Consider the following 24,018-nt stretch of genomic DNA (forward strand, 5'->3'; position numbering starts at 1 on the left):
TTCTGGGGTCTTTGCCACCCTTTTAGTATTTTATTCTCTCATTCATATATTCTTATCTGGATAAAATGACAAAGCTGAAAAACTCACCACAAAAAAAAAGAACAAGAGGCAGTACTGAAGGCTAGGCACCTAATTGATATGGACATTGGTAATATGTAAGATCTAGAGTCCAGAATGACGATTCTCAAGGTGCTTGCTGGGCTCGAAAAAGGAATGGAAGATATTAGAGAAACATTGTCCAGAGAAATAAAATCCCTTTCTGGAGAAATAAAAGAACTAAAATCTAACCAAACTGAAATAAAAAAAAGCTATTAATGAGGTACAATAAAAAATGGAGGCTCTTACTGCTAGGAAAATTGAGGCAGAAGAGAGAAATAGTGATACAGAAGACCAAATGACAGAGAAAAAAAGAGCTGAGCAAAACAGAGACAAACAACTACTGGACCACGAGGTGAGAATTTGAGACACAAGTGATACCATAAGACTAAACAATATTAGAATAATTGGGATTCCAGAAGAAGAAGAAAGAGGGGGGCAGAGGTATACTGGAATGAATTATAGTAGAGAATTTCCCTAATATGGCAAAGGGAACAAGCATCAAAATCCAGGAGGCACAGAGAACCACCCCCTCAAAATCAATAAAAATAGGTCCATACCCCATCTTCTAATAGTAAAACTTACAAGTCTTAGTGACAAAAAGAAAATCCTGAAAGCAGCAAGGGATAGGAAGTCTGTAATATAATGGTGAAAATATTAGATTGGCAGCAGACTTATCCACAGAGACCTGGCAGGTCAGAAAGAATTAGCATGATATATTCAGAGCACTATATGAGAAAAACATGCAGCCAAGAATACTATATCCAGCTAGGTAGGCTACTTTGAAAATAGAAGGAGAGGGGTGCCTGGGTGGCTCAGTGGGTTAAGCCTCTGCCTTCAGCTCGGGTCTTGGTCTCAGAGTCCTGGGATCTAGTCCCAAATTGGGCTCTCTGCTCAACAGGGAGCCTGCTTCCCCACACCTCTCTCTGCCTGCCTCTCTGCCTACTTGTGCCCTCTCTGTAAAATAAATAAATAAAATCTTAAAAAAAAAAAAAAAAAAAGAAGAAGGAGAAATAAAAAGCTTCCAGGACAAACAAAAACTAAAAGAATTTGTAAACACCAAACCAATTACTGAAATATTGAAATGAAATATTGAAATATTGAAAGGGGTCCTCTAAGCAAAGAGAGAGCCTTAAAGTAGTAGACCAGAAAGGAACAGAGACAATATACAGTAACAGTCACTTTACAGGCAATATAATGACACTAAATTCATATCTTTCGATAGTTACTCTGAATGTAAATGGGCTAAATGCCCCCATCCAAAGACACAGGGTATCAGAATGGAAAAAAAACAAAAAACAAAAAACAAACAAACCTCACTGATATGCTGTCTACACGAAACTCATTTTAGACCCAAAGACAACTCTAGATTTAAAGGAGGTGGAAAACAATTTACCATGCTAATGGGCATCAAAAGAAAGCTGGGGTGGCAATCCTTATATCAGATCAATTAGATTTTAAGCCAAAGACTATAATAAGAGATGAGGAAGGGCACTATATCATACTCAAAAGGTCTGTCCAACTGGAAGATCTAACAATGTTAAATATCTATGCCCCTAACATGGGAGCAGCCACTATATAAACCAATTAATAACAAAAATAAAGAAACACATTGACAATAATAATATAATAGTAGGGGACTTTAACACCCCCCTCACTTAAATGGACAGATCATCCAAGCAAAAGATCAACAGGAAATGAAGACCTTAAATGACACACTGGACCAGACACACATCACAGATATATTCAGAACACTCCAATCCAAAGCAGCAGAATACACATTCTTGTCGAGTGCACATGGAACATTCTACAGAATAGATAACATCCTGGGTCACAAATCAGGTCTCAACTGGTACCAAAAGATTGGGATCATTCCCTGCATATTTTCAGACCACAATGCTCTGAAGCTAGAACTCAATCACAAGAGGAAAGTTGGAAAGAACTTAAATATATGGAGGCTAAAGAGCATCCTACTAAAGAAAGTATGAGTCAACTGGGAAATTAAAGAAGAATTGAAAAAATTCATGGAAATAAATGATAATGAAAACACAACGGTTCAAAATCTGTGGGACACAGGAAAGGTGGTCCTCAGAGGAAAGGATATATTGATACAAGTCTTTCTCAAGAAACAAGAAAGGTCTCAAGTATACAGCCTAACCCTACACCTAAAGGAGCTGTTGAAGGAACAGCAAAGAAAGCCTAAACCCAGCAAGAGAAGAGAAATAATAAACATCAGAGAAATAGAAAACAAACAAACAAAAAACCCCAATAGAACAAATCAATGAAACTAGGAGTTCGTTCTTTGAAAAAATAAATAAGATTGATAAACTCCTGGCCAGACTTATCAAAAAGAAAAGAGAAAGGACCCAAATTAATAAAATCATGAATGAAAAAGGAGAGATCATAACCAACATGAATGAAATACAAACAATTATAAGAATATATTATGAGCAACTATACGCCACCGAATTTGAGAATCTGGAAAAAATGGATGCATTCCTGGAGACATATAAACTACCAAAACTGAACCAGGAAGAAACAGAAAACCTGAACAGACCCAAAACCATAAGGAGATTGAAACAGTCATCAAAAATCTCCCAACAAACAAGCGCCCAGGGCCTGATGACTTCCCAGGGGAATCCTACCAAACATATAAAGAAGAATTAATACCTATTCTCCTGAAACTGTTCCAAAAAAACAGAAATGGAAGAAAAACTTCCAAACTTATTTTATGAGGCCAGAATTACCTTGATCCCAAAATCAAAGACCCCACCAAAAAGGAGAATTACAGACCAATATCCTTGATGAACAAAGATGCGAAAATTCTCACCAAAATACTAGCCAATAGAATCCAACAGTACATTAAAAGGATTATTCACCATGACCAAGTGGGATTTATTCCAGGGATGCAAGGTTGGTTCAACATCCGCAAATCAATCAATGTGATACGTTACATTAATAACAGAAAGAACAAGAACCATATGATACTCTCAATAGATGCTGAAAAGCATTTGACAAAGTACAGCATCCTTTCTTGATAAAAACTCTTCAAAGTGTAGGGACGGAGGGTACATATCTCAATATCATCAAAGCCATCTAGGAAAAACCCACAGCGAATATTATTCACAATGGAGAAAAACTGAGAGCTTTTCTGCTAAGGTCAGGAACATGGCAAGGATGTCCATTATCACCGCTGCTATTCAACATAGTACTAGAACTCCTAGCCTCAGCAATCAGCCTACAAAAAGAAATTAAAAGCATCCGAATCAGCAAGAAGAAGTCAAACTATCACTCTTTGCAGATGATATGATACTTTATGTGGAAAACCCAAAAGACTCCACTCCAAATCTGCTACAACTTGTATAGGAATTCAGTAAAGTGTCAGATATAAAAATCAATGCACAGAAATCAGTTGCATTTCTATACATCAACAAGAGAGAAGAAAGAGAAATTAAGGAGTCAATCCCATTTACAGTTACACCCAAAAATCATAAGATACTTGGGAATAAATCTAACCAAAGAGGCAAAGAATCTGTACTCAGAAAACTATAAAGTACTCATGAAAGAAATTGAGGAAGACACAAAGAAATGGAAAAATGTTCCATGCTCATGAATTGGAAGAACAAATATTATGAAAATGACTATGCTACCTAAAGCAATCTACACGTTTAATACACGTTAATCCCTATCAAAATACTGTCCATTTTTTTTTCAAAGAAATGGAACAAATAATCCTAAAATTTATATGGAACCAGAAAAGACCTCCAATAGCCAGAGGAATGTTGAAAAAGAAAGCCAGTGTTGGTGGCATCACAATTCCAGACTTCAAGCTCTATTACAAAGCTGTCATCATCAAGACAGTATGGTACTGGCACAAAAACAGACACATACATCAATGGAACACAATGGAGAGCCCAGAAATAGACCCTCAACTCTATGGTCAACTAATCTTTGACAAAGCAGGAAAGAATGTCCAATGGAAAAAAGATAGTCTTTTCAACAATGGTGTTGCAAAAATTGGACAGCCACATGCAGAGGAATGAAATTGGACCACTTCCTTAACACCACACAGAAAAATATACTCAAGATGGATGAAAGACCTCAATATGAGAAAGGAATCCATCAAAATCCTTGAGGAGAACACAGGTGGCAACTCTTCAACCCCAGCCACAGCAACTTCTTCCTAGAAACATCACCTAAGGCAAGGGAAGCAAGGGCAAAATTGAACTATTGGGACTTCATCATGATCAAAAGCTTTTGCACAGAAAACAATCAACAAAACCAAAAGACAACTGACAGAATAGGAAAAGATATTTGCAAACGACGTATCAGATAAAGAGATATCTATATCTATAAATAATTTATCAAACTCAACACCCAAAGAACAAATAATCCAATCAAGAAATGGGCAGAAGACATGAACAGACATTTCTGCAAAGAAGACATCCAGATGGCCAAAAGACACATGAAAAAGTGCTCAGCATCACTCGGCATCAGGGAAATACAAATCAAAACCGCAATGAGATACCACCTCACACCAGTCAGAATGGCTGAAATTAACAAATTAGGAAATGACAGATGCTGGTGAGGATGCGGAGAAAGGGGAATCCTCCTACACTGTTGGCAGGAATGCAAGCTAGTGCAGCCACTCTGAAAAAAAAAAAAACAACTTTTTCCTCAAAAAGTTGAAAAATCTACCCTACGACCCAGCAATCACACTACTGGGTATTTACCCTAAAGATACAAGTGCAGTGATCTGAAGGGGCATGTGCACCTGAATGTTTATAGCAGCAATGCCCACAAGAGCCAAACTATGGAAAGAACCTAGATGTCCATCTACAGAGGAATGGATAAAAAAGATGTGGTATATATATATATACACAATGGAATACTATGCAGCCATCCAAATAAATGAAATCTTGCCATTTGCAACACTGTGGATGGAACTAGAGGGTATTACGCTGAAATAAGTTAATCAGGGAAAGACAATTATCATATGCTCTCCCTGATATGAGTAATTTGAGAGGCAAAGTGGGGAGTTTGGAGGGTAGGGAAGGAAAATATGAAACAGGATGGGACTGGGGAGGGAGACAAACCATAAGAGACTCTTAATCTCACAAAACAAACTGAGGGTTGCTGGGGAGAGGGTGGCAATGAAGAGGGCTGTTGGGTTATGGACATTGGGGCAGGTAGGTGTTATGATGAGTGCTGCGAAGTGTGTAAGCCTGATGATTGACAGACCTACACCCCTGGGGCAAATAATACATAATATGTTAATAAAAAAAACACACACAACAATGATAGTGTTAAAGAAAAAAAAGAAAAGAAACAGCACATGATTTTGCAATTTCACTTCTTGGTGTCTATCTGAAGGAAACAAAGTTACTAAGAAGATATGTTCACTGCAGCATTATTTATAATAGCTAAAACATAGAAACAACCTAAGTGTCCATCATGAGATGGATACATAAACAAAATGTGGTATACGTATAATTACAGGACTACTAATCGGCCATTAAAAAAAGAAGGAAATTCTGCAAGTGCAACAACATGAATGGATCATGAGATTATGCTAAGCGAAATAATTCTGAGAAATACAAAAGGTCCATCTTCCAACTCTAAGATAAATTCCAGGATGTAATGTTAACTAAACCCACCTTGCTGTACAAAACTGTACTGTATAATTAAGGCTTCTAAGAGAGTAAATCCTAGAAGTTCTCATCATAAGAAAAAATGTATCACCTTGAGGCACCTGGGTGGTTCAATCAGTTAGGTGTCTCCCTTTAGCTCGCGTTATGATCCCAGGGTCCTGGGATCGAGCCTGTCATTGGGTTCCTCGCTCAGCAAAGAGTCTGCTTCTCCCTCTGTTCCTCACCCTGCTCATGCACTCTTTCTCTCTCTCAAATAAATACATAAAATCTTAAAAAAAAAAAAAAAAAGTGAAACCTACATGAGGGGATGGATGTTCACTAAACTTACTTCCCAATAGATGCAAATACCAAATTATGTTGTACATCAGAAACTAATATCATGTTCTATGTCAATTATTTCTCAATTAAATTGGAAAAAATACTATGATATTGTTTGGCTTATATTGTGGAACCTAAAACTCTATACCATGAGCGCTGGCAAGGGTGCACTAACACAGAAACTTCAACAGCCACATGCACACATATACCCATGTTCACACACCCACAGGAAAAAGGACAAGAAATAAAATGTTAGCAAGTGGTTGCGTAACTTGATAGGATATTCCTATCTTCCATGACATTTCTCCTCTTTCCTACAAACTATCAGTTTTCACTGTAATAATCGGAATATTCCATTTTATTTTTTAGCCACACCAGCCTGGAAGATCAGAATCACGGACATGTGTCCTGTTGCATTTCTTAGGAGATTTTACACTTCTTCTTTAAAATGGCACCGCATCATGTGGATGTTAGTAAGCCGATTAAGGACGTGGTTGCCACTCAGCAGCCACATTTCAGGTTTTGCTAAATCCGTTATTGCCCAGCTGCACACCTTCCAAGCTTAGGGTTCCCATTCTCGGCACAGTATGTAGAGACAAAGTTCCCCACCAACACTGGGGATGCTCTCAGGGACACCTCTGGCACCCTGGAACCCTTGCTCCCCTGTTCTACCCCAGATTATCTTCTCTGAACTCCACAGTGTTTATTTTTTCCCTGTCTCTATCTCATTGCCAGACTACTCACTTCCAATTCTTTGCATCAGCAATACCTGTCTGTAGAAACCCCTGCGTGTACCTCAGTCCTATTCAGAGTCCCACCTGATGAATGAGAACACCAATACAGCACAAATGCACGTTGTAAAGTGGACACACCCTTTCTCATTGTGGGGCTCAAGAAGAAACTCCAAAACAAGTCCCAAAGAGGAAGGTACTCACCATTTTCTGAACTGAGAAAAACCCTACTAAAAAAATACCCATGGTATCTCATAGTTTCTCCTCTTAATGCATGCAGTGGGTCGTTAAGCCCACGTCTCCTGGCCCCCAAGAGGTGGGGAAGAAGGAAGATGATGAAACATGAACCACAATGTCCACAGGGACTAGTCACACGAGAGGGACAAGCAATGGTCTGTTGTGCTGCCCAACCCCCATGCGCCCATCCCAGTGCTGTTCCGTGTGTTCTAAGTTTCTCCGTGGAATAGACGCTCTCTGGTTCTCTGATTATTTCTGCCTCTACAGGCCCCCTTTAGTTCAGTTACAGCTTTGAAGAAGGGCCTGGTGAACATTGCGGCAACAAATAAGCCAGTGACTCACCCTTCAGACATGAGGTACTTCATTATTATAAAATAATTTATGAACCTTTTTCCAACAACATATTAACCTAACCTTAGGGATATTTCCTGTCTGTAACAATTCCTAGCATTGTCCAATAGGAACGTGAGACTCCTTTCCATCTTTTCTTCCAAAAACATTCTTATAAATGAATCTCAACAGTTACCTGCAAATTCCTGGTAAGAACAACTTCTGAAGACACAAAAGGTTAGGTATTTTGGAAGGGGGCAACGTATGCTCTTAGGACTTAAAAGGCCTAGAGTCACTACCCAATCAGATAAGCCTTTTCAAAGAAAAAATGTGCTCTGGCTGATGGCAGGCAAAGTTAGAGACCTGAAGCATGGGAAGGACTGGCTGTGCCGGCAGAGGCTTGCAGGGAGAGGACCGTAGCCTCCAGAGGGTGAAAGGAGCCTCTGGCCAATGGTCAAGATGAGACAGGGATCTCATTCCTCTACTCGCAGGGATGTGAATCTGTTCACAACCTCCACGAGCTTGGAAGCAGATTCTTTCCTCGTCTCCAGATAAGAGCCCAGCCCAACAGACACTCTGATTTTGGACTTATGATACTCTAAGCAGAAACACTGGGTGAGGGGTCCTCGGGAACTAAGAACTTGGGACTTCCCACCTTTCTTTGATTTTGGCCTTCTGATAGCTTGAGAATCCCCTGAGCTCAAGCAAGTCAAGTGTACCCAGATATCTGCCCCACAGAAGCATAAAATTAATACACGGACACTGTATTAAGTGTATTAAGCCAGTACATTTTTGGTAATTTATTACACTACAAGAGAAAATTAAGGTGGGTATTGTTTTGTTTTCTTTATTGGCTTATTTTTAGAGCCTTATTTTAGTATAAAACCACTGTATGCTAATTTCCCTACCTTCCTAGTCCCCAAGGATTAACAGTGCTAAGTCTCTCCTTTCTCCTTCCAAAATTGCCTATGAATATGCATGATATACAAGTGTGCCTATATGCATCTATGCTGTCTAAAACACACACACACGTAGAAAATTACACAGTGTATTTTTTCACTTAACCACCCATCTTGAGCATCAGTCTAATATCAGAACATGAAAGTCTATCTCTCTCTAAAAACCATGCAGTGCTGGGCTGTACGTCTGAATCATTTTCCACAAAACCAGTCCCCTACTGAAGGACATGTTAAATGATGAAATGGTAATAACTTTACTTTCCATCTGTGATTTACAAGTCACTAGCCTTGTTATTTTCTGTTATTTTGCGAGAATTTCACTAGATTACTTCCTAGAGATGAACTGGTTGAGCCAAAGGGTAAATGCAGTTGCAGTTTTCACCAACAGGGCAAACTGCTACAACCAAAAGGGCATCACCAGTCACATCATTGATACTGATGTCACGTGGCAGGACCTCTTTCTCTATCTACAATCTTGCTGTCTTTGGAGTCTGTCAGTTTTATAGTTTTTGACAATATGTCAGGTGAATGATACTCTACTATGGCTCACGTTTCTCTCACGAGTGCAATGAATCATTTCATACTTTTGGGGGGACATTTTGATCTGTTTTCTATGATGTGCCATTGACATCTTGGGTGCATTCGCCATTTTCCTATCAATTTATACAAGCTCTTTGTGCCTGTGTTAAGGCAATCAGATACTTATCTATTACGGGCATAAAAAGATTTCTCACACTCGTTTCCTTTTGGTTTTATTTACTACAGAGAAATCTTCATGTTAGGGGAGATACACTAGTCTTTTCCTTTGGAGCCTCTGGATTAAATTTCATGCTTAAAATCTTCCCAGAACCAGGAGCCTGTGATTTTCTGCCTTTGTTTTTTTGTTTTGCTTTGTTTTGTTTTTTTAATGGGACTCCTATTCACTGCTCTTTCAGGAATCCCTCGCTCTCAACAAACACTATTTTGTTCATAGAGATAAGCTCCAGAACACTATGCTGGGCTCTCTTTCCTTAGAGCCCTACTGACACATCCACACAAGTGAATTCACGTTCTCATCTCTAACAATTCATTTGACAGGGGATTAATTCATGTGTCAGCGATGAGTGGCCTGATTCACATAAGCCTGACCTAAAATAAATAAATAAATAAAAAGTCTAACTTTATCTTTGGGTCAGTAAGCACTGAAAGATGGTGGTTTTTCTTTCGCTTGTGTTTTGTAAAGACAGTTGGGAATTCTCTCTGGCATTCTTTGTCTCAAACACATGACACAGAAGACAGCAACGGGAAGGAAGAGGCTATGAGGCAAGGTGAGTGGGCAGGCATTTACCATCATCAAGACAGGAGGACTGGTCTTTATTTAATTTACATTTCCTCCTCTTATTATACATAAATAGGAAACTACCAGATTGTGACAAATACCATGTCTCACAAATTAAGTCTGACAGAGTTCTACAGGTTCTGAGCAAATAAAAACCTGTTGGCTCTTCGACCTGAGGGAAAATGCCGTCAGAACCTGACAGACAGGCTTCTCTCTGCCTACTCCTCCGATTATGTCTGAAGAGAAAAGAATTCAAGCTAAGTCTACATAGAGAAAAAGAAAAATAATTAAAAGGATCATTAAAGTCTTCACCACATTTTCTCTACTCTCAATATTAGCACTGAAGAAAATCACAGCAATAAAAAGACTCATCAGCGGGCACATAAACTAGGGTACAATTACTACAGAACACTACAGAGAGGAATAGGATTGAAGTTTTTAATCACTACTGAATTACACATAAGAAATAAAATTCATGATACACTTAGCACTTGTTTATATTGCCCCATCTCTTCAGGATGAAAGTAAAGAAACAATTCCAGGGGCATCTGGGTAGCTCAGGCGCTCAAGCGTCCAACTCTTGACTTCAGCTCAGGTCATGATCTCGGGGTCATGAGAACAAGCCCTGCGTCAGGCCCCATGCTGGGTGTGCAGTCTGAATGAGATTCTCTCTCTCCTTCTCCCTCTGCCCTCCCCCACTGCCCTACACGTACATTTGTTCTCTCTCTAAAAAAACAAGACTGCAACTCTTTTTTTTTATTTTAAAGATTTTATTTATTTATCTATTTGACAGAGAGAGAGAGCACACAAGCAGGCAGAGAAGCAGGCAGAGAGAGAAGCAGGGTCCCCACCGAGCAAGGAGCCCGATGTGGGACTTGATCCCAGGACCCTGAGGTCATGACCCAAGCCCAAGCTCAACCGACTGAGCCACCCAGGCGCCCCAAGACTGCAACTCTTAAAAAAAAAAAAAAAAAGATAGAATTCCAGCCCCAAGTAGGTATTTGGCCTTGCTTGCCCCTCTGTCACCTTTCACTGTTTTGATAATAATGTAAATATACATCTCCATGGTATAAACAGTAATGACAGAAGTAGCTGGGTGGTCATCAAGGAGTTGTGGAAATTCACTATTACCAACTGCTTCCCCCTCCCCCAGCGATATCTCCCTCACACCTTCTCAGAGGTAATTACTACCATGAAATCTCTCTTTAAAAGGATTATGTTTTCCTTTAGGCGCTTAAAAGAAATGTATATACATGTTTAAGAGTATATGTGGGTATCCCTAAACAAAATACTGTTTATAGCTTCATGCTAACCTTACATGAATGGTTTCAACTAACTTTTTTTGCAAGTTGGCTTTTGCTGTCCAACACTCTCAGAGTTGCGTCCATGCAGACAGGCGTGGTGTTAATACTTCCTTTGTGCACAGTGTTCTGTGATGACTATGCCACAACTCATTCACCCATTTTTCAACCGAAAGCTACTTAGGGGGCTTCAGATGTTTAGCTATTACAGTGTGGCTACGAAGAGTCTAGACCATGCCCTCCTGTGTCTACGTGCAAGTTCTATCTGAGAATGGTATCTCTGAACTTCCATGGTCTTACTTTAGTATCATAATTTAATCAACTCTTGTTTTACCTTTTTTGCTTTGCCATCTTTTATTTATTACTAAAGAGAAAATAAAGTTTTGTTCCTAAGGGGCAACTATCTCTCTCTCTCTTGTTTCTTCTCCCCAAACCGGTTACTGTTAACTCCCAATCTCAATTTGAAAGCAACCCCTGAGCAAAAGGACTGCCTTCAGGAAAGAGTCAGAGCCCTATTTTTAAATAGGAAATGAGTATCATCTGAAAGCCCACTGGGGTTAGAGCTTCTACCAGAGTACAATGATTTAAGGCTTACTCATCCATCCTTTCCACCCGTCATCCTTCACAATCCTCAAGACAGCTTCTCAAAACACAGATCCTCCTCAAATCCTTGAAAGGCAATCAAAATCCAAATCCCTTGTACTCTCTTCCACCTCTTTCTCCACCTTCATGTTTTCTTACAATCCAACAAGCATGCCCCACTCCAGCCACACTGGCAATTCCTCTTCTCTCACCCCATTTCTACCAGCCCGAGTCTTGCTTGGCTTTCAGCATCTTGACTAAGTGGCTCCTTCAAACTCTCCCATACTTTCCTGGTTGGAATGAACCCTTCTCTACCTCACAACATCACGGATAATTAAAAATAACAAAAAACAAAAAACAAAAAACCCCAACATTCACAGTAATCTTCACTACACAGTTTTTCTAATATGGCTATAACCTTGCTTATAATTGGTACTTGAGGCCAAGGACTCATTCTTAATCTTCCCTATCCCTATAATGATTATAGATGTAATAAATAAGCCATTTCCAGGTAAGATCTGAGATAAACTCTTGCACACATACTAGAGAAGATATATCCTAGACTGTTACTAGCAGCATTATTTGTAACAGGGAATGTAAGTAACGGGTAAGTCCAACTTTAGGGAGAATAAATGCTGAATGGTTCTGAAAGAGGTTAAGACACATAGCCTCAAAATATGGCATCCTGACCAACAGTATTTTAAGCTGAAGAAATAGGAGAAATGGCATGTGCAGGAAGGTTCTGTGGATCTGCACCTAAAGCAAAGGAGCGTCTTGATTCCTGAAAACAATGGATAGAGATTGCAAATGTACAGCTCTTGCTCAGTTTGCCCCGGTTTACTAGAGTTAGCTCATTTCTGCCCTTTCCTTGCACAACTTTTCACTCTTCCTCAAACCTAGCATCAATTCACTCAGTTCAACCATGTCTCTGGGTTTCCTTTCCCTCATGAAGGCTCCTGTGTCATAGACATCTTCATTAAATAAATCTGTTGCTCTTCTCTTGTTAATCTGTCTTGGGTTAGAAGGTTCCCAGTGGAGAACATAAAAGGGCAGGGAAAAAGGTATTTTTCCTTCCCTAGAGTTCTGAACACTGATCCTCTTCATGTGAACTAACACATCTGCATTACCCAGAGATAATCCCAACATAGAAACCTGTCTTGCAGGATCCACAGATTTAGAAATGGAGAAATCAATAACTGAAAAAGGATCCCATATAAAAAAAACTTCTCAATTTCAGTGTCCAAACACTCTGAAAGAGAGGATGAGGTTTGGGCTAACTTATCAGAAAGAACAAAGTACTGATAAAACAAAAGGAAAACCAAGATAAGCGGGAAAGCCACACCTGAATTTCAAAATGCTTGGATTATTTTAAGAACCAGCAAGAAGAAGGAAGACACAACTCAAGAAAGGTTAAGTCGTTACCTGCATGAGCAGAGAGAGGTGAGTGTGGTCGAGGCAGTGCTGGTGACTGTCCATTGCCTATCAAGCTTTTCCGGTTGCTTGTTCGGCAACTGTGAAAAGGAAAAACAAAAAAAGCACATATAACGTCACTAATGTCCAGGAATATTCAATATACACAGATACTAGAGGTTCAGCAACCTATCTGCTCAGGCTGCGGCTTAAAGCTTTGCAAGTTAATATACACTCAACTAATATTTGAGGGGTGGCTGCCCCCTGAATATCAGAAAATATAATGTATTCATATTGCATAACACCATCAATATGTTTCACCACCAGTGAAGTTGTAATTAAATGCCTTCTTTCTGCTCCCGACTGCAAATAGGTGACACGCCATATACCCAAGTGATAAATTAATGATTCAAATCAGCAAACCACAGGTAGCATCTCTGTTGACATGAAATTTCTAATACAAAATTACATGCAGTGAAGCGCAATGACATTCATCTTACAATGATACACTAATTAAAAATCTAATTATTTAGACAAATTTCCTATTTGTGCCTTTTGTCAATAGAGCAGCTGATGCCCAAGATGTATTTCACTACTGATTCATTTTTCATCTTGAATACTCCACTCAAATTCCTCAATAAGGTAAATATTTTGGAATCATAAAAATGGACCCTAGTTGGTATTACAATAATAGTGAAAGCCTTTTGCCAAAGGCACACTACCTACTCTTTTTATCCTGGGTACCCACTCAATAGAAACAACCTGTTACATTCGGGCAAAGGGCAACTACTCTTTCCTGTTTCTGCCTGGACCAAGTTATAAAATACATATTTGGATTCGCAGATAACTCTCACAAGCAGCAAAGAATAGGATAAACATGAAACTGGCTGATGGTGACGTGAAAATGATCTCCCCTTCATGTACTTTTCCTTCAGTGCAGACTGGCACTGCATTCTCTATTAGCAGTAAAGCAGTGAGAAAAAGGGGAGTAAAATCCAGCAGGTCACCTCACCAAATTCACCTATAGTAAGGTTCAGGGCACTGTCATTCTATCCTCCTACACTTGGGCTGCCCTCAACTACCACTGAAGGTTTATCATAATCTCTTCTTGAATTCAGAATATACCTGTTTTAACAGGCGCTTCAAAGAGATGTTTTCACCTGACTTCCAAATTAGATACCATAGACATATTTGAGAGTTTGCGCGGAATATTTGAAAGGAACATTTCTCAATATTCAAATAATACATTTAAAGACCAAACTCAATTTCTTTCAGCAATATTGACTTGGAAACCAATCCTCTCCCTTAAAAGTTTGCTGCTTATTATCATTTGTCAACATTCCCTTATTTATAATTTGTTAAGGTCAGGCTGCATCATTTTATTTTCCTTACTGAAGCAATCAACATCCCTTAGCATTTCTGTGAGTGTAATTAAGATCACGTTTAGCCTTAAAGAATTGCTGATTAAGAATAGACCCTTGATACTTAATTATAAAGGTGGACTGTGATACTATCAACTCATCTATCAAGAACTATATATGACCTATTAAATTCAAAATTCATAATCATTAAATCAGATAGTATGATTGTTTTAAAAAGATACTTTATAATTTATTTAGTGTTAATTCAAATTGATGTCTTCTTTCATTCCAATACAGGAATAGTAAACATATCATCTTGTTAATGTTAATAAAAGAAATTACAAATGACAGATTTATACTCTGGAAATCTCAGCCAAGTTATTTGTTAATTTAACCAAATTAACTGAAATATGAGTTAACTGCTAGAAAGATGGCTGTATTATTTTTTACATTTAGTATTTGATCTAAATCACTTATGAAGATTTTCTCTTGACATTCAATTACTAATGTTTATATACGTAAATAAAGTTTTCAGTAAATGTAAATCAATAGAAATAGTAACCTAATGAGGGATACAGGTGAAACATAAGAACTTAAAATCTAAAAAATGGTATTTCTTGAAGAAAACCTTAAAAAATTGAATCTTCCCAACAAACATATAGAATGACTAGTACACTACTATGGGCAAAATAAATAGACAATGATTTAAATTTAAAACAAAGAAAAACAAAAGAAATTTTCAAAATTATGTCAGTTACTTAAAGCCTACCAAGAAAAGGCAGGAAAGTTCTGATTTTAAAAATGTGATTAAAAAAAAAAAAAAAGAATCACAAAGAAATCTTTAAATAAAACCCAGAAATAGAATACACTTGTTTGCTTACTGTAAAAAACATTAAAATACAAAGTATAAAAATATGGTAAGTTTAAATTACATTCATCCTTTGTTTGCCTACTCTCTAAAAAGACAGTAATCTTTACAAACTAATGATTATGAATGCAATTTAGAGCAAAAGAAAAAAGGATTCTTCATCTATGAATATGGGAACAAGGAAAAAGTTAAAAACAAGGCAGAGGGAACATTTTATACAAAACCTTAAATAATCAGAGGCATATCTTATTGACAAATGTTACGAACAATCAAAGTTGGAACGGTCTTCTCTAACCTCTCTATGATCTTGAGCATGAAGGTAGAGACAGTATTAAAATTAAATAGACTTGAATCTCTCAACAATCAAACAGGAAGCTTTTAACATGAAATACAAAACCAAACTTTATAAAAATACAGATTCCTATGTATTACATCTCCATACGCATGAAGTAGTGCCTTGGCCTCACAAATAAATTTATTTATTGCTAAAATCCTTAGGGTAAAGAGGAATTTTAGATTGTATTTAACCCCAAAATACCTAATTCTTGAGATATATATATATATATATAGATATATATATATAACGTAATATTGTATCTAATATATGTATATATATGTAAATACATATATATGTATATATGTATACATATATTATATATACACGTGTATATACATATATATGTAATATCTGTATATATATTGTGTATATATATGTATATGTATATATATGTATGTGTGTGTATATATAGATAATATTTTATATATATATATATATATGTATATATATATATATATATATATCTCAAATGTAATATTAGTGCTTTTAAAATCCTGGGGTCCCAGTGCCTGGGTGACTTAGTAGGTTAGGCAACTGCCTTTGGCTTGGGTCATGATCCCGGAGGCCCGGGATGGAGTCCTACATTGGGCTCCTTGCTCGGCAGGGATTCAGCTTCTCCCTCTAACCTCTCCCCTCTCATGCTCTCTCTCATTCTCCCTCTCTTAAATAGATAAATAAATAAAATCTTTTAAAAAAATAAAATAAAATCCTGGGGTACTCTGATATTCTGTAGACAACTTTCCATGGGTGGGGGACACTGGCATTCATCCAATCTCAATACAGCTTGCTTCCAATATCTCTGACATTACCTCATTTTATTGTTCTAGGTACCTGGTTCCCAATGAATGAATTAAAATCTGGTTTTAGTGGCACCTGAGTGGCTCAGTCAGTTGTGCACGAATCTTGAGCTCAATTCAGGTCTTGATCTCAGGGCCGTGTGTTCAAGCCCCACACTGAGCTCCACGCTGGGGGTGGAGTCTAGTTAAAAAAAAAGAATTAAAAAAAATCTGATTTTAACCCCTAGTAAAACAATTTTTAGCTGACAGGACCCATGAGCATTTACTATCTACACCGCCACTGCACCTGACACTGCCCACAGTGATGACACAGGTACAAAATGCTGAGTGGACCTCTGGGGTCATCATTTATTCCTCCAGGTTGTCCTGCAGGTGTAAGGAGAGGCTCATGGTATCCAAGCACAAAATGAGCTCCCCACATGGTGGTGACTATGCCACACTCATTTAATCCATAAAGTGAAGAAAGAGGAGATAGATACGCTGCCCCATAGACAAAATCCAGGTTCATTCCTTTATCCCCAGCATGACTGAGTCCATTCAGCCTTCCTTGCTTTTTCTCAAGCAGAGTCATCCCAGGAAAAAAACAGGGGATGTCCTGCCAGTTAAGACAGAACTACCACTTCTACCGCAGCAGAAAACTCAACTTGTTTAAAACTGATCCTCGTCTAAGCTTGTAGAACTGTCTCCAGTTTTTGGCCTTTGGAACAAAGGTCATAGGATTGCAGAAGTCAAACTGAAGAATGGTCATACACCCAAGTTTCAGCTCTGCATCCCATAGTGCATTCTCTCTGCTCCACTCTTCAGAAAAGAATGCAAGCCCTTTCCCCTGACTCTGCTTGGATGTGGGAGCCAAACACAGGAATACCCAAAGAGGCACATTCGCCTCTTTGGTTCTCTGCCTGGAGCAACACAGGGAGGCATGCCGCTTCTGCAGCACATGCGCACTTTGTGCCATCAGTTTGGAAGGTGACGCAATGACACAGATTCTTTTTTGCAAAATCGCAAGTGAGCCCAAGCAGCAGCCAGAGACAACCTGAGACCAAGGCAAACAGTAGACCAGGATAGAGAATGATGATGTTGAGAAAGTACTTCTTTTTACTTCATTCTTTGGTTCTTCCACCCATGCACGAACTATACACACACAACACGCACACAGTACAACAAATACCGCTGACCGTGGACCTGGGATCTGAGAAGAATGGGAAGTGGAAAGACAATGGAAGTACTTCGGGGTGGGTGCGCTAGGAAGCAAGGCAGGGAGAGACAGAATGACCTGGAGGGACGTCACAGCTAGATGGGCACAGGGTGTGGACATACTGTAGGGTGACACCAGGCCAGCACAAAAAAACTGTTTTGTCTGCCTGGTTTTTGGTTCTGGCAGGTGAAGTGAGGACTGCACAGGGCACGCCTCCTGCTCCGAGTTCACCGTTCCGATCACAAAGCATTCTACAAGGAGCTGGTCCATTTCCTAACCAACACCAACAGAGCCTCCCATTTGTCAGGAAGATAAAGAGACAGATCCTGTATCTTATTTTTATTTATTTTTTCTCAAAGGTTTGTTTTTTTTTTTTTTGAGAGAGAGCACGCAGAGGGAGAGCAAGAGAGAGAGGAGACTCTCCATTGAGCAGGGAGCCCAATGCAGGGCTCGATCCCAGGACCCTGTGATCATGACCTGAACTGAAGGCAGATGGCCAACCGAATGAGCTACCCAGGCGCTCTGAGACAGGGCCCGCATTTTACCATCTAAGTCAGGCCTGACTCAAAAGTGAGGTTAGAGAGGAATGTGATGTACATATTTTGGGTCCAAAGCAATAATATTCTTTATCTGCGCAGGTTGTCCTTATGCTGAGGGTTCCAATGAAGGGCCTGGCAGGACCGGCAAACCTCTCACATCTGAATCTGTCACATCTCTCCTGGCCAAAGAACCTGTTAATTATCCCCAACCAGGTGTATGAAAGTGGAAGGCCCACCAGACTATAGCCTTTTGCAACTGTTCTGAGTAGCTGAGCTCCAGCTTCATTTTAAATTACACTCATTTTGAGACATGAATACTCATCACGTCTGACCATAGCAAGACACACGGCAGAGGGGAAACCCCAACAGGCAGTAATTTCTAACATTCCGAGCTGATTTGAGAGGCCAAAGCTCAGGATGACGTGTGAACAGCCATGACTGAGGGGCAGTGATCATGCCGTGGACTGCATGGAGAGGGTCCCAGGAACTCAGATGCTAGGCTGTAATTTATTAGTTCATCTTGATGAAAAATCGGATAAATATGCACAGTGGACCAATTAAAGACCAAAGCTTTACTGGATGTGAACATCTGTTATTCTGAATACCTTAACAGAATCAGAACATCTGAATATTCCTTCAACGAAAAGGAAAGCTCCAGGCGAGGAAAGGGGGCGTGACTGTGAGACAAACGGCCCGGCTCGTGGGGCTCGGCTGACTACATGTTATAAACCGGGCCGGCTTCCGTGTCCCTCGCTGTACAAGGAACGGGCTACACCAAGGGAGAAAAAGAGTGATACATTTATTTTTCTTTTGTCTAAGATGTTTTAAAAATAGAGGGAATACAGAAAAATAATCATCTCCACCCTTGGCATGAAGAACTGTATCATTTTGTCCTATTTGTTCCTAATCACATAGCGGAGATAGGGGGGAAGTGTACCCTTGGACATGCAAACCAATCAATATTTTTCCACTCCCCAACCAGAGAACTACTAAAAATTGTGGCTTCTATCTTTTTTGGAACTTGACCACACACACGTGCATCAGATGAACAACACCTCTGTATGTGTTCACAGTTTCACGAGTGGTTTCCCATACCAGGAAGAAATGACAAAGATGGGGGAGTGCACAAAAGGGATGAATGGCTTGCCTTTCAATGGCTCGTTAGGCTTTATACCGTGGGCCACCCCGCCCCCACCACCCCCAGCAGGGACTACCTGATTCTCTAAGAATGGACAGCTTCCATGGTCTTTCTTGACTAGACTATTTAAAAACTCTGTAGGGGGAGAAGTTAAATTGTAGAAAATTGGTAGTAAGGCAGGGATTCTTGTTCACAAAATGCAAATGAGTTTTGTACGGTACAGACATAACTCATAATCTCCATGGAGAGATGATCCTGAACACTTAATAGCACTGTCCTACAAGATATTAACCAGTTCTGCACCTACTGGCAAATTCATGTCATCACTCCTATTGTGTGTGTGTGTGTGTGTGTGTGTTTCACAATCCTTTAATCTTTTTTAATAGGTTACTGCTACCTTCATTAGTTAGTAACAAATAAAATCTTTAACATACGGTCATTTTATATTTCTAGGACAGTCATGTTTTTTGACTTTTGTATAAATTACACTTTAGCTCACACTATAAATTATAGGTATGCTGCAACTTACTTTTTTCACTCAACATGTATTTTTGAGATTTAACCATGGCAACATAAATATATGGGTCTAATGCATTCCTTTTTTAGATTATTCACTTGAAGCAAATTTTAGAATTCTTAAAACACACTGAAATTATATATATCATGGACATTTCTTTTTCCTTTTCTGCAACACGAAAAGATCACTTCTATGTGTTCGCAAATCGGAATGCAAAAGCCTTGGGAAGTATCTTTGAGGCTGTATTTTGAAAGAAAAATTATATTAAGCACCATAAAGCAAATCTTCCTTAAAATCTGTGGACACCCTCCCCCAAATCCTGCTTATTCCTTCAGAGGCTGCTCTGTCCCCATCTTCACTTCTGCCTTCATACTATTGTCTTCTCCCAGAAGATTTACGTCCTTCTGATATAAATCAGTCCTCCTAGGCTCTCAGTCATTCATTCAACAAATTACTTTTTGAATCCCTAGTACATGCTAGATATACTCTAACTAGTAAAAATCCCTGCTACCCTCCAGGGGCTTCCTTTCTGGAGAAAGAAGCAGACTGTAAACACAGTAAATGAGTAAAATTTATACTATACTATAGGAGATGGTGAGGACATTTATGGTGAGAGAGATAGCGATGGAGAAAAAGAACATAGGAAGTAGGTCAGGGAGTGGGGAGTGCTGCTGTGGGCCATCGCAGTTGTACAGAGGTGGTCAGGAAAGGCCTCTTGGAGAGGTGAGGAGTGAATGAGACCAGAAGGAGGAGGCAACAAGCATTCACAAAGAGGAGAGGCCCTGAGACAGGAGCTGAGTGAGCCAGCAGCAAGTAGCCCAAGAGACAGTGGAGAGAGGGCAGGGACAGTTCTGTAGCAGCGTGCGAGGCCGGAGTGTGAAGTCTCAGTTTCTAGCCCAGGTGGAAAGGAACGGTGCTGGAAGGTTCCGAACATGATGTGACTTTTGTCTAAAGAGGAAGGTTCAGGCTACTAGATTGAAGTAACCAAAGGAGGAAGTCAGGAGGCCAGTTAGGAAGTTAAGCTGATGTACTCATCAACTCCTGCGATTATGGTTTATAATATTTTATTTAAAAACTAACTTTTATCAAAAATGGCTCCCAAACTCAATGTAAGCATGATGCCAGCCCATGCTGTCTTGTACAGCACCAAACAACAGGAGAAAGAGCCAGTGCCCGTCGTGGGGGCACGACCAAGCCTGAGTGCTACCAGCCTCAGCGTAACCGCACCAACACCATGACCTAGTTCCCACAGTCATTCAGGGAATGTAATAACGACTACAACTGATGTTATCGGCTGGATACTCAAACTTAACTTTCCCATTCGTGGAAAGACTCCTTTTTCAAGGCATTAATTGTAATGGAAATGAAGAGCTGTTCACACTGTTTTCACCTACGAGCAAAAAATTGGGGCTGATTACATACCTAGAAGAAGGCATAGGTCTCCCAAGCTTTAAAAAGTTCTCAGGACAATCAACAAGAAAAAATATATATTACTGTATACAGTACTTCTTGGACATATATCTAATCCTTTAAGATAACCCGTAATGAAGTCTGGCCCAATTTTCTGTCTTCACAGAGGAAGAGAGGATATTAGAAGACACTATTTGGTATAACAGATAGCAATGGAATGTCCTTTCCCACAAACAAACTACTATGAGAGATAAGAACACGAAGAAAACATTCTCCAAGTGTTTCAAGTATAAATGAGATAAGAATAATTCACAGATAACTGACTTCTAAGGGCAGAATCTGAAAGACAGGTACAAAACAAAATGTGTTGCTGTTTCAAGTGTGACACAGAATCCCAATCATCCTTGAGACCTATTTCCATAAATAATAAGCACTAGAATTTGATAGTATATACCATGCATGGCAAACTGTCCTTCCATTTCATAGGTTTTCTCTAAATAATCCCTTCATCTCAGAGATCTGCCTGGCATAAAATATTCTTACATCCTCTTCCTTTTTAGTCTGTTTTCTGACTGTCTGAAAACAAGACATAGCAACGCAGCTATTTCTACGTGGCGGACATGGTGAGCTCTAATGTCGTATGTGGGCCACTCAGCTGATGGGGGGCTGACATTCACCACACTGTTTCAGAGGGATCCTGGCAAGCAGAGTACCCAGCCCGGAGTCACTCATTTGTTCAGTAAACAGAACTGGGTATTCTACATAGAGGTTATAATCTAGGAGAGGGGATGAGTTCCTTGACACCAAACATTGTATTTTATGTACTAGCGAATCTCTTTGGGTACCCAGAATGCAGAAAATAAAAATGACTTCAGCAAAGATTCAGTAAGTATTTTTGAATGATGAATCCTTAGTTAATTAACTTTAATCACTCAAAAATATTTACTGAATCTTTGCTGAAGCTGTTTCCCAGTCGTTAAGAAGTTTATAATTTAACTTGGAGGACATAGTGTCGCTTGGAAGATTCAACTGATCCAAGATGATATAATACAGTCTAATACTACCTCATTGATCAAAGCCATGTAACTGAGAAAACACAAAAAACTGATGGGACTGTGGCACTGAATCTATGGCATGACACATTTTATTGGAACAACCTACATAACACATTGTTTTGAATAAAATTACAATGGGATAATCAGTGGAATTAAAAGAGGCTTAACATGACTCAAAGTCAAAGAGGAGCTGGTAGTGATAGGGGTATTTATAGAAGCAGGGTGGCGCCGAACTGCTAAAAGTGTTAGAAGTAAAAAGTAATTCAAGTTGGGGGGGGGGCCCGAGAAAAAAAATTTTTAGTGCAATTTATCTGCAACAAAATCTAGGAGGTACCTAGCCCATATGCCCTTCAGAAGTCCTCAGACTTCCATCTATCTGAATAAGGACAGCTGAGGGCTAAGAAAGTCAACAATGAGACACAGATGACTTGTGAACTTATGATTGCTCAGGGAGGACACAAAAGCTCAAACCTACATGGAAGACACAAAGTAAAGACTGTTCCTACCTGGGATGAGGGTGTGAAGAGAATGTTGGGAGGGCAAGGCGATTAATTTTGACCTAGGAGTTGAAAGACATGTGTTGTATCTTGGGAAACTGCTCCAAGGGTGATCTGGCCAAAACACTGTATGGAGTCATTCAAATCTATGGTGTCATCTATCCTGCAAAGCTGAAGAGCTGCTATCACCTGGCTGGGCCCACCTATGGCTAGGCTATCAGACTGGCAAAGAGAGACAGATTGGGGGGCAGTGGCCCTGGTTCCATAACTGGGTGAAGGGCCAGGGTCAAATACTTTTGAGACTCACGCAAGCCTTTAGTTGTTCCCAGGGTGGCTGCACACAGGAACCAAAGGTTAAGTGAACAGACCTACTGGGGAGTTAAGAAAGAATAAACAAAATACAAATACAGACCAATGTTTCCCTAAACTTCCGCTGTGTGTGTGTGTGTTGCAGAAAGGGGGTGGACTAATTTGTGACTTAAATATTTTTTTTAAGTTCCCATGTTTCATACTCAATATGGATGAAAGTTATGACTTGATACGTTTTTTCCTAAGGAGCAGAAAACCAAGTGCAAAGTCCAACTACAAAAGTTACTGTTAATCAATTTAATTTAATAACATTGAACTATTCTCAGTTGGCCAATGATGAGGAAATAAATTTTTAAAAAGCCTTAGATAGTGTCAGCAGTACCAAACCAGAGTAAACTCATCACATTAAATCCAATGTTCTGATCTGCCTTTCCGGAAAGACCACAAGAAAGTTTTACTATGAACTTCTTTCTCCAGTAGCTACTGGTCTCTAAATTTTATCGCTTTTAAGAAATGCTCCACACCTTTAGAAAGCTCAATGGTAAGATTTTCTTACTTCCAAATTTTACTCGGGCTTATACAGAACAGCTGAACTGCTGTATGTAATACTGTTTTACCCACTATAGACTTCTCCATCCAGAAATGAAATCTCAGCTTCACTTGCTATACCCAGACACTTTTAATTTGGTGGATATATTTTAGTCTGGTAGGGTAATTTAGCTACAGAGCTAAACACCACCCCCCCAAAAAATCAAAGGCTCTGTTCCTTCTTCCTGGTTCAGAGGATCTTGGGGCCACTCGGTTCCGACCCACAAAAGGGAGGTGAGTTTGCTTCTGTAAACACCCGATCTTTCATGAGACTCAACAGAAATGTATGTCAGACATGGGATGAGCAGCACGACTATTTAACACCACTCCAGGTCTAAAGCATTCTGCATTTGCCACGATTTGGCAGAACGGCCTGCCCAAGAGTGAACTGTCCCTGAGTCCACGTGCCTCCAGTCAGAACACAAACGCACACGTGTACGGCCGACAGCAGAGCTCCACTTTGTTCTCTTCCGC

At 39.5% G+C, this 24,018-nt stretch overlaps 1 protein-coding gene across 10 annotated transcripts in view; it reads right to left on the reverse strand.

Annotated features, from left to right (window-relative positions):
* MAST4 (microtubule associated serine/threonine kinase family member 4) overlaps window positions 1-24,018 on the reverse strand; it is a 552,196-nt gene that overhangs the window by 106,938 nt on the left and 421,240 nt on the right. For all 10 annotated transcript variants that reach the window (XM_032336083.1, XM_032336081.1, XM_032336082.1 and 7 more), the window contains one exon: window positions 12,946-13,034. In XM_032336083.1, coding sequence (XP_032191974.1) covers window positions 12,946-13,034 — 89 coding nt within the window. The remainder of the gene's footprint in view (window positions 1-12,945; window positions 13,035-24,018) is intronic.

This window comes from Mustela erminea, chromosome 3 (genome assembly GCF_009829155.1).
Source record: "Mustela erminea isolate mMusErm1 chromosome 3, mMusErm1.Pri, whole genome shotgun sequence".
NCBI lineage: Eukaryota > Metazoa > Chordata > Mammalia > Carnivora > Mustelidae > Mustela > Mustela erminea.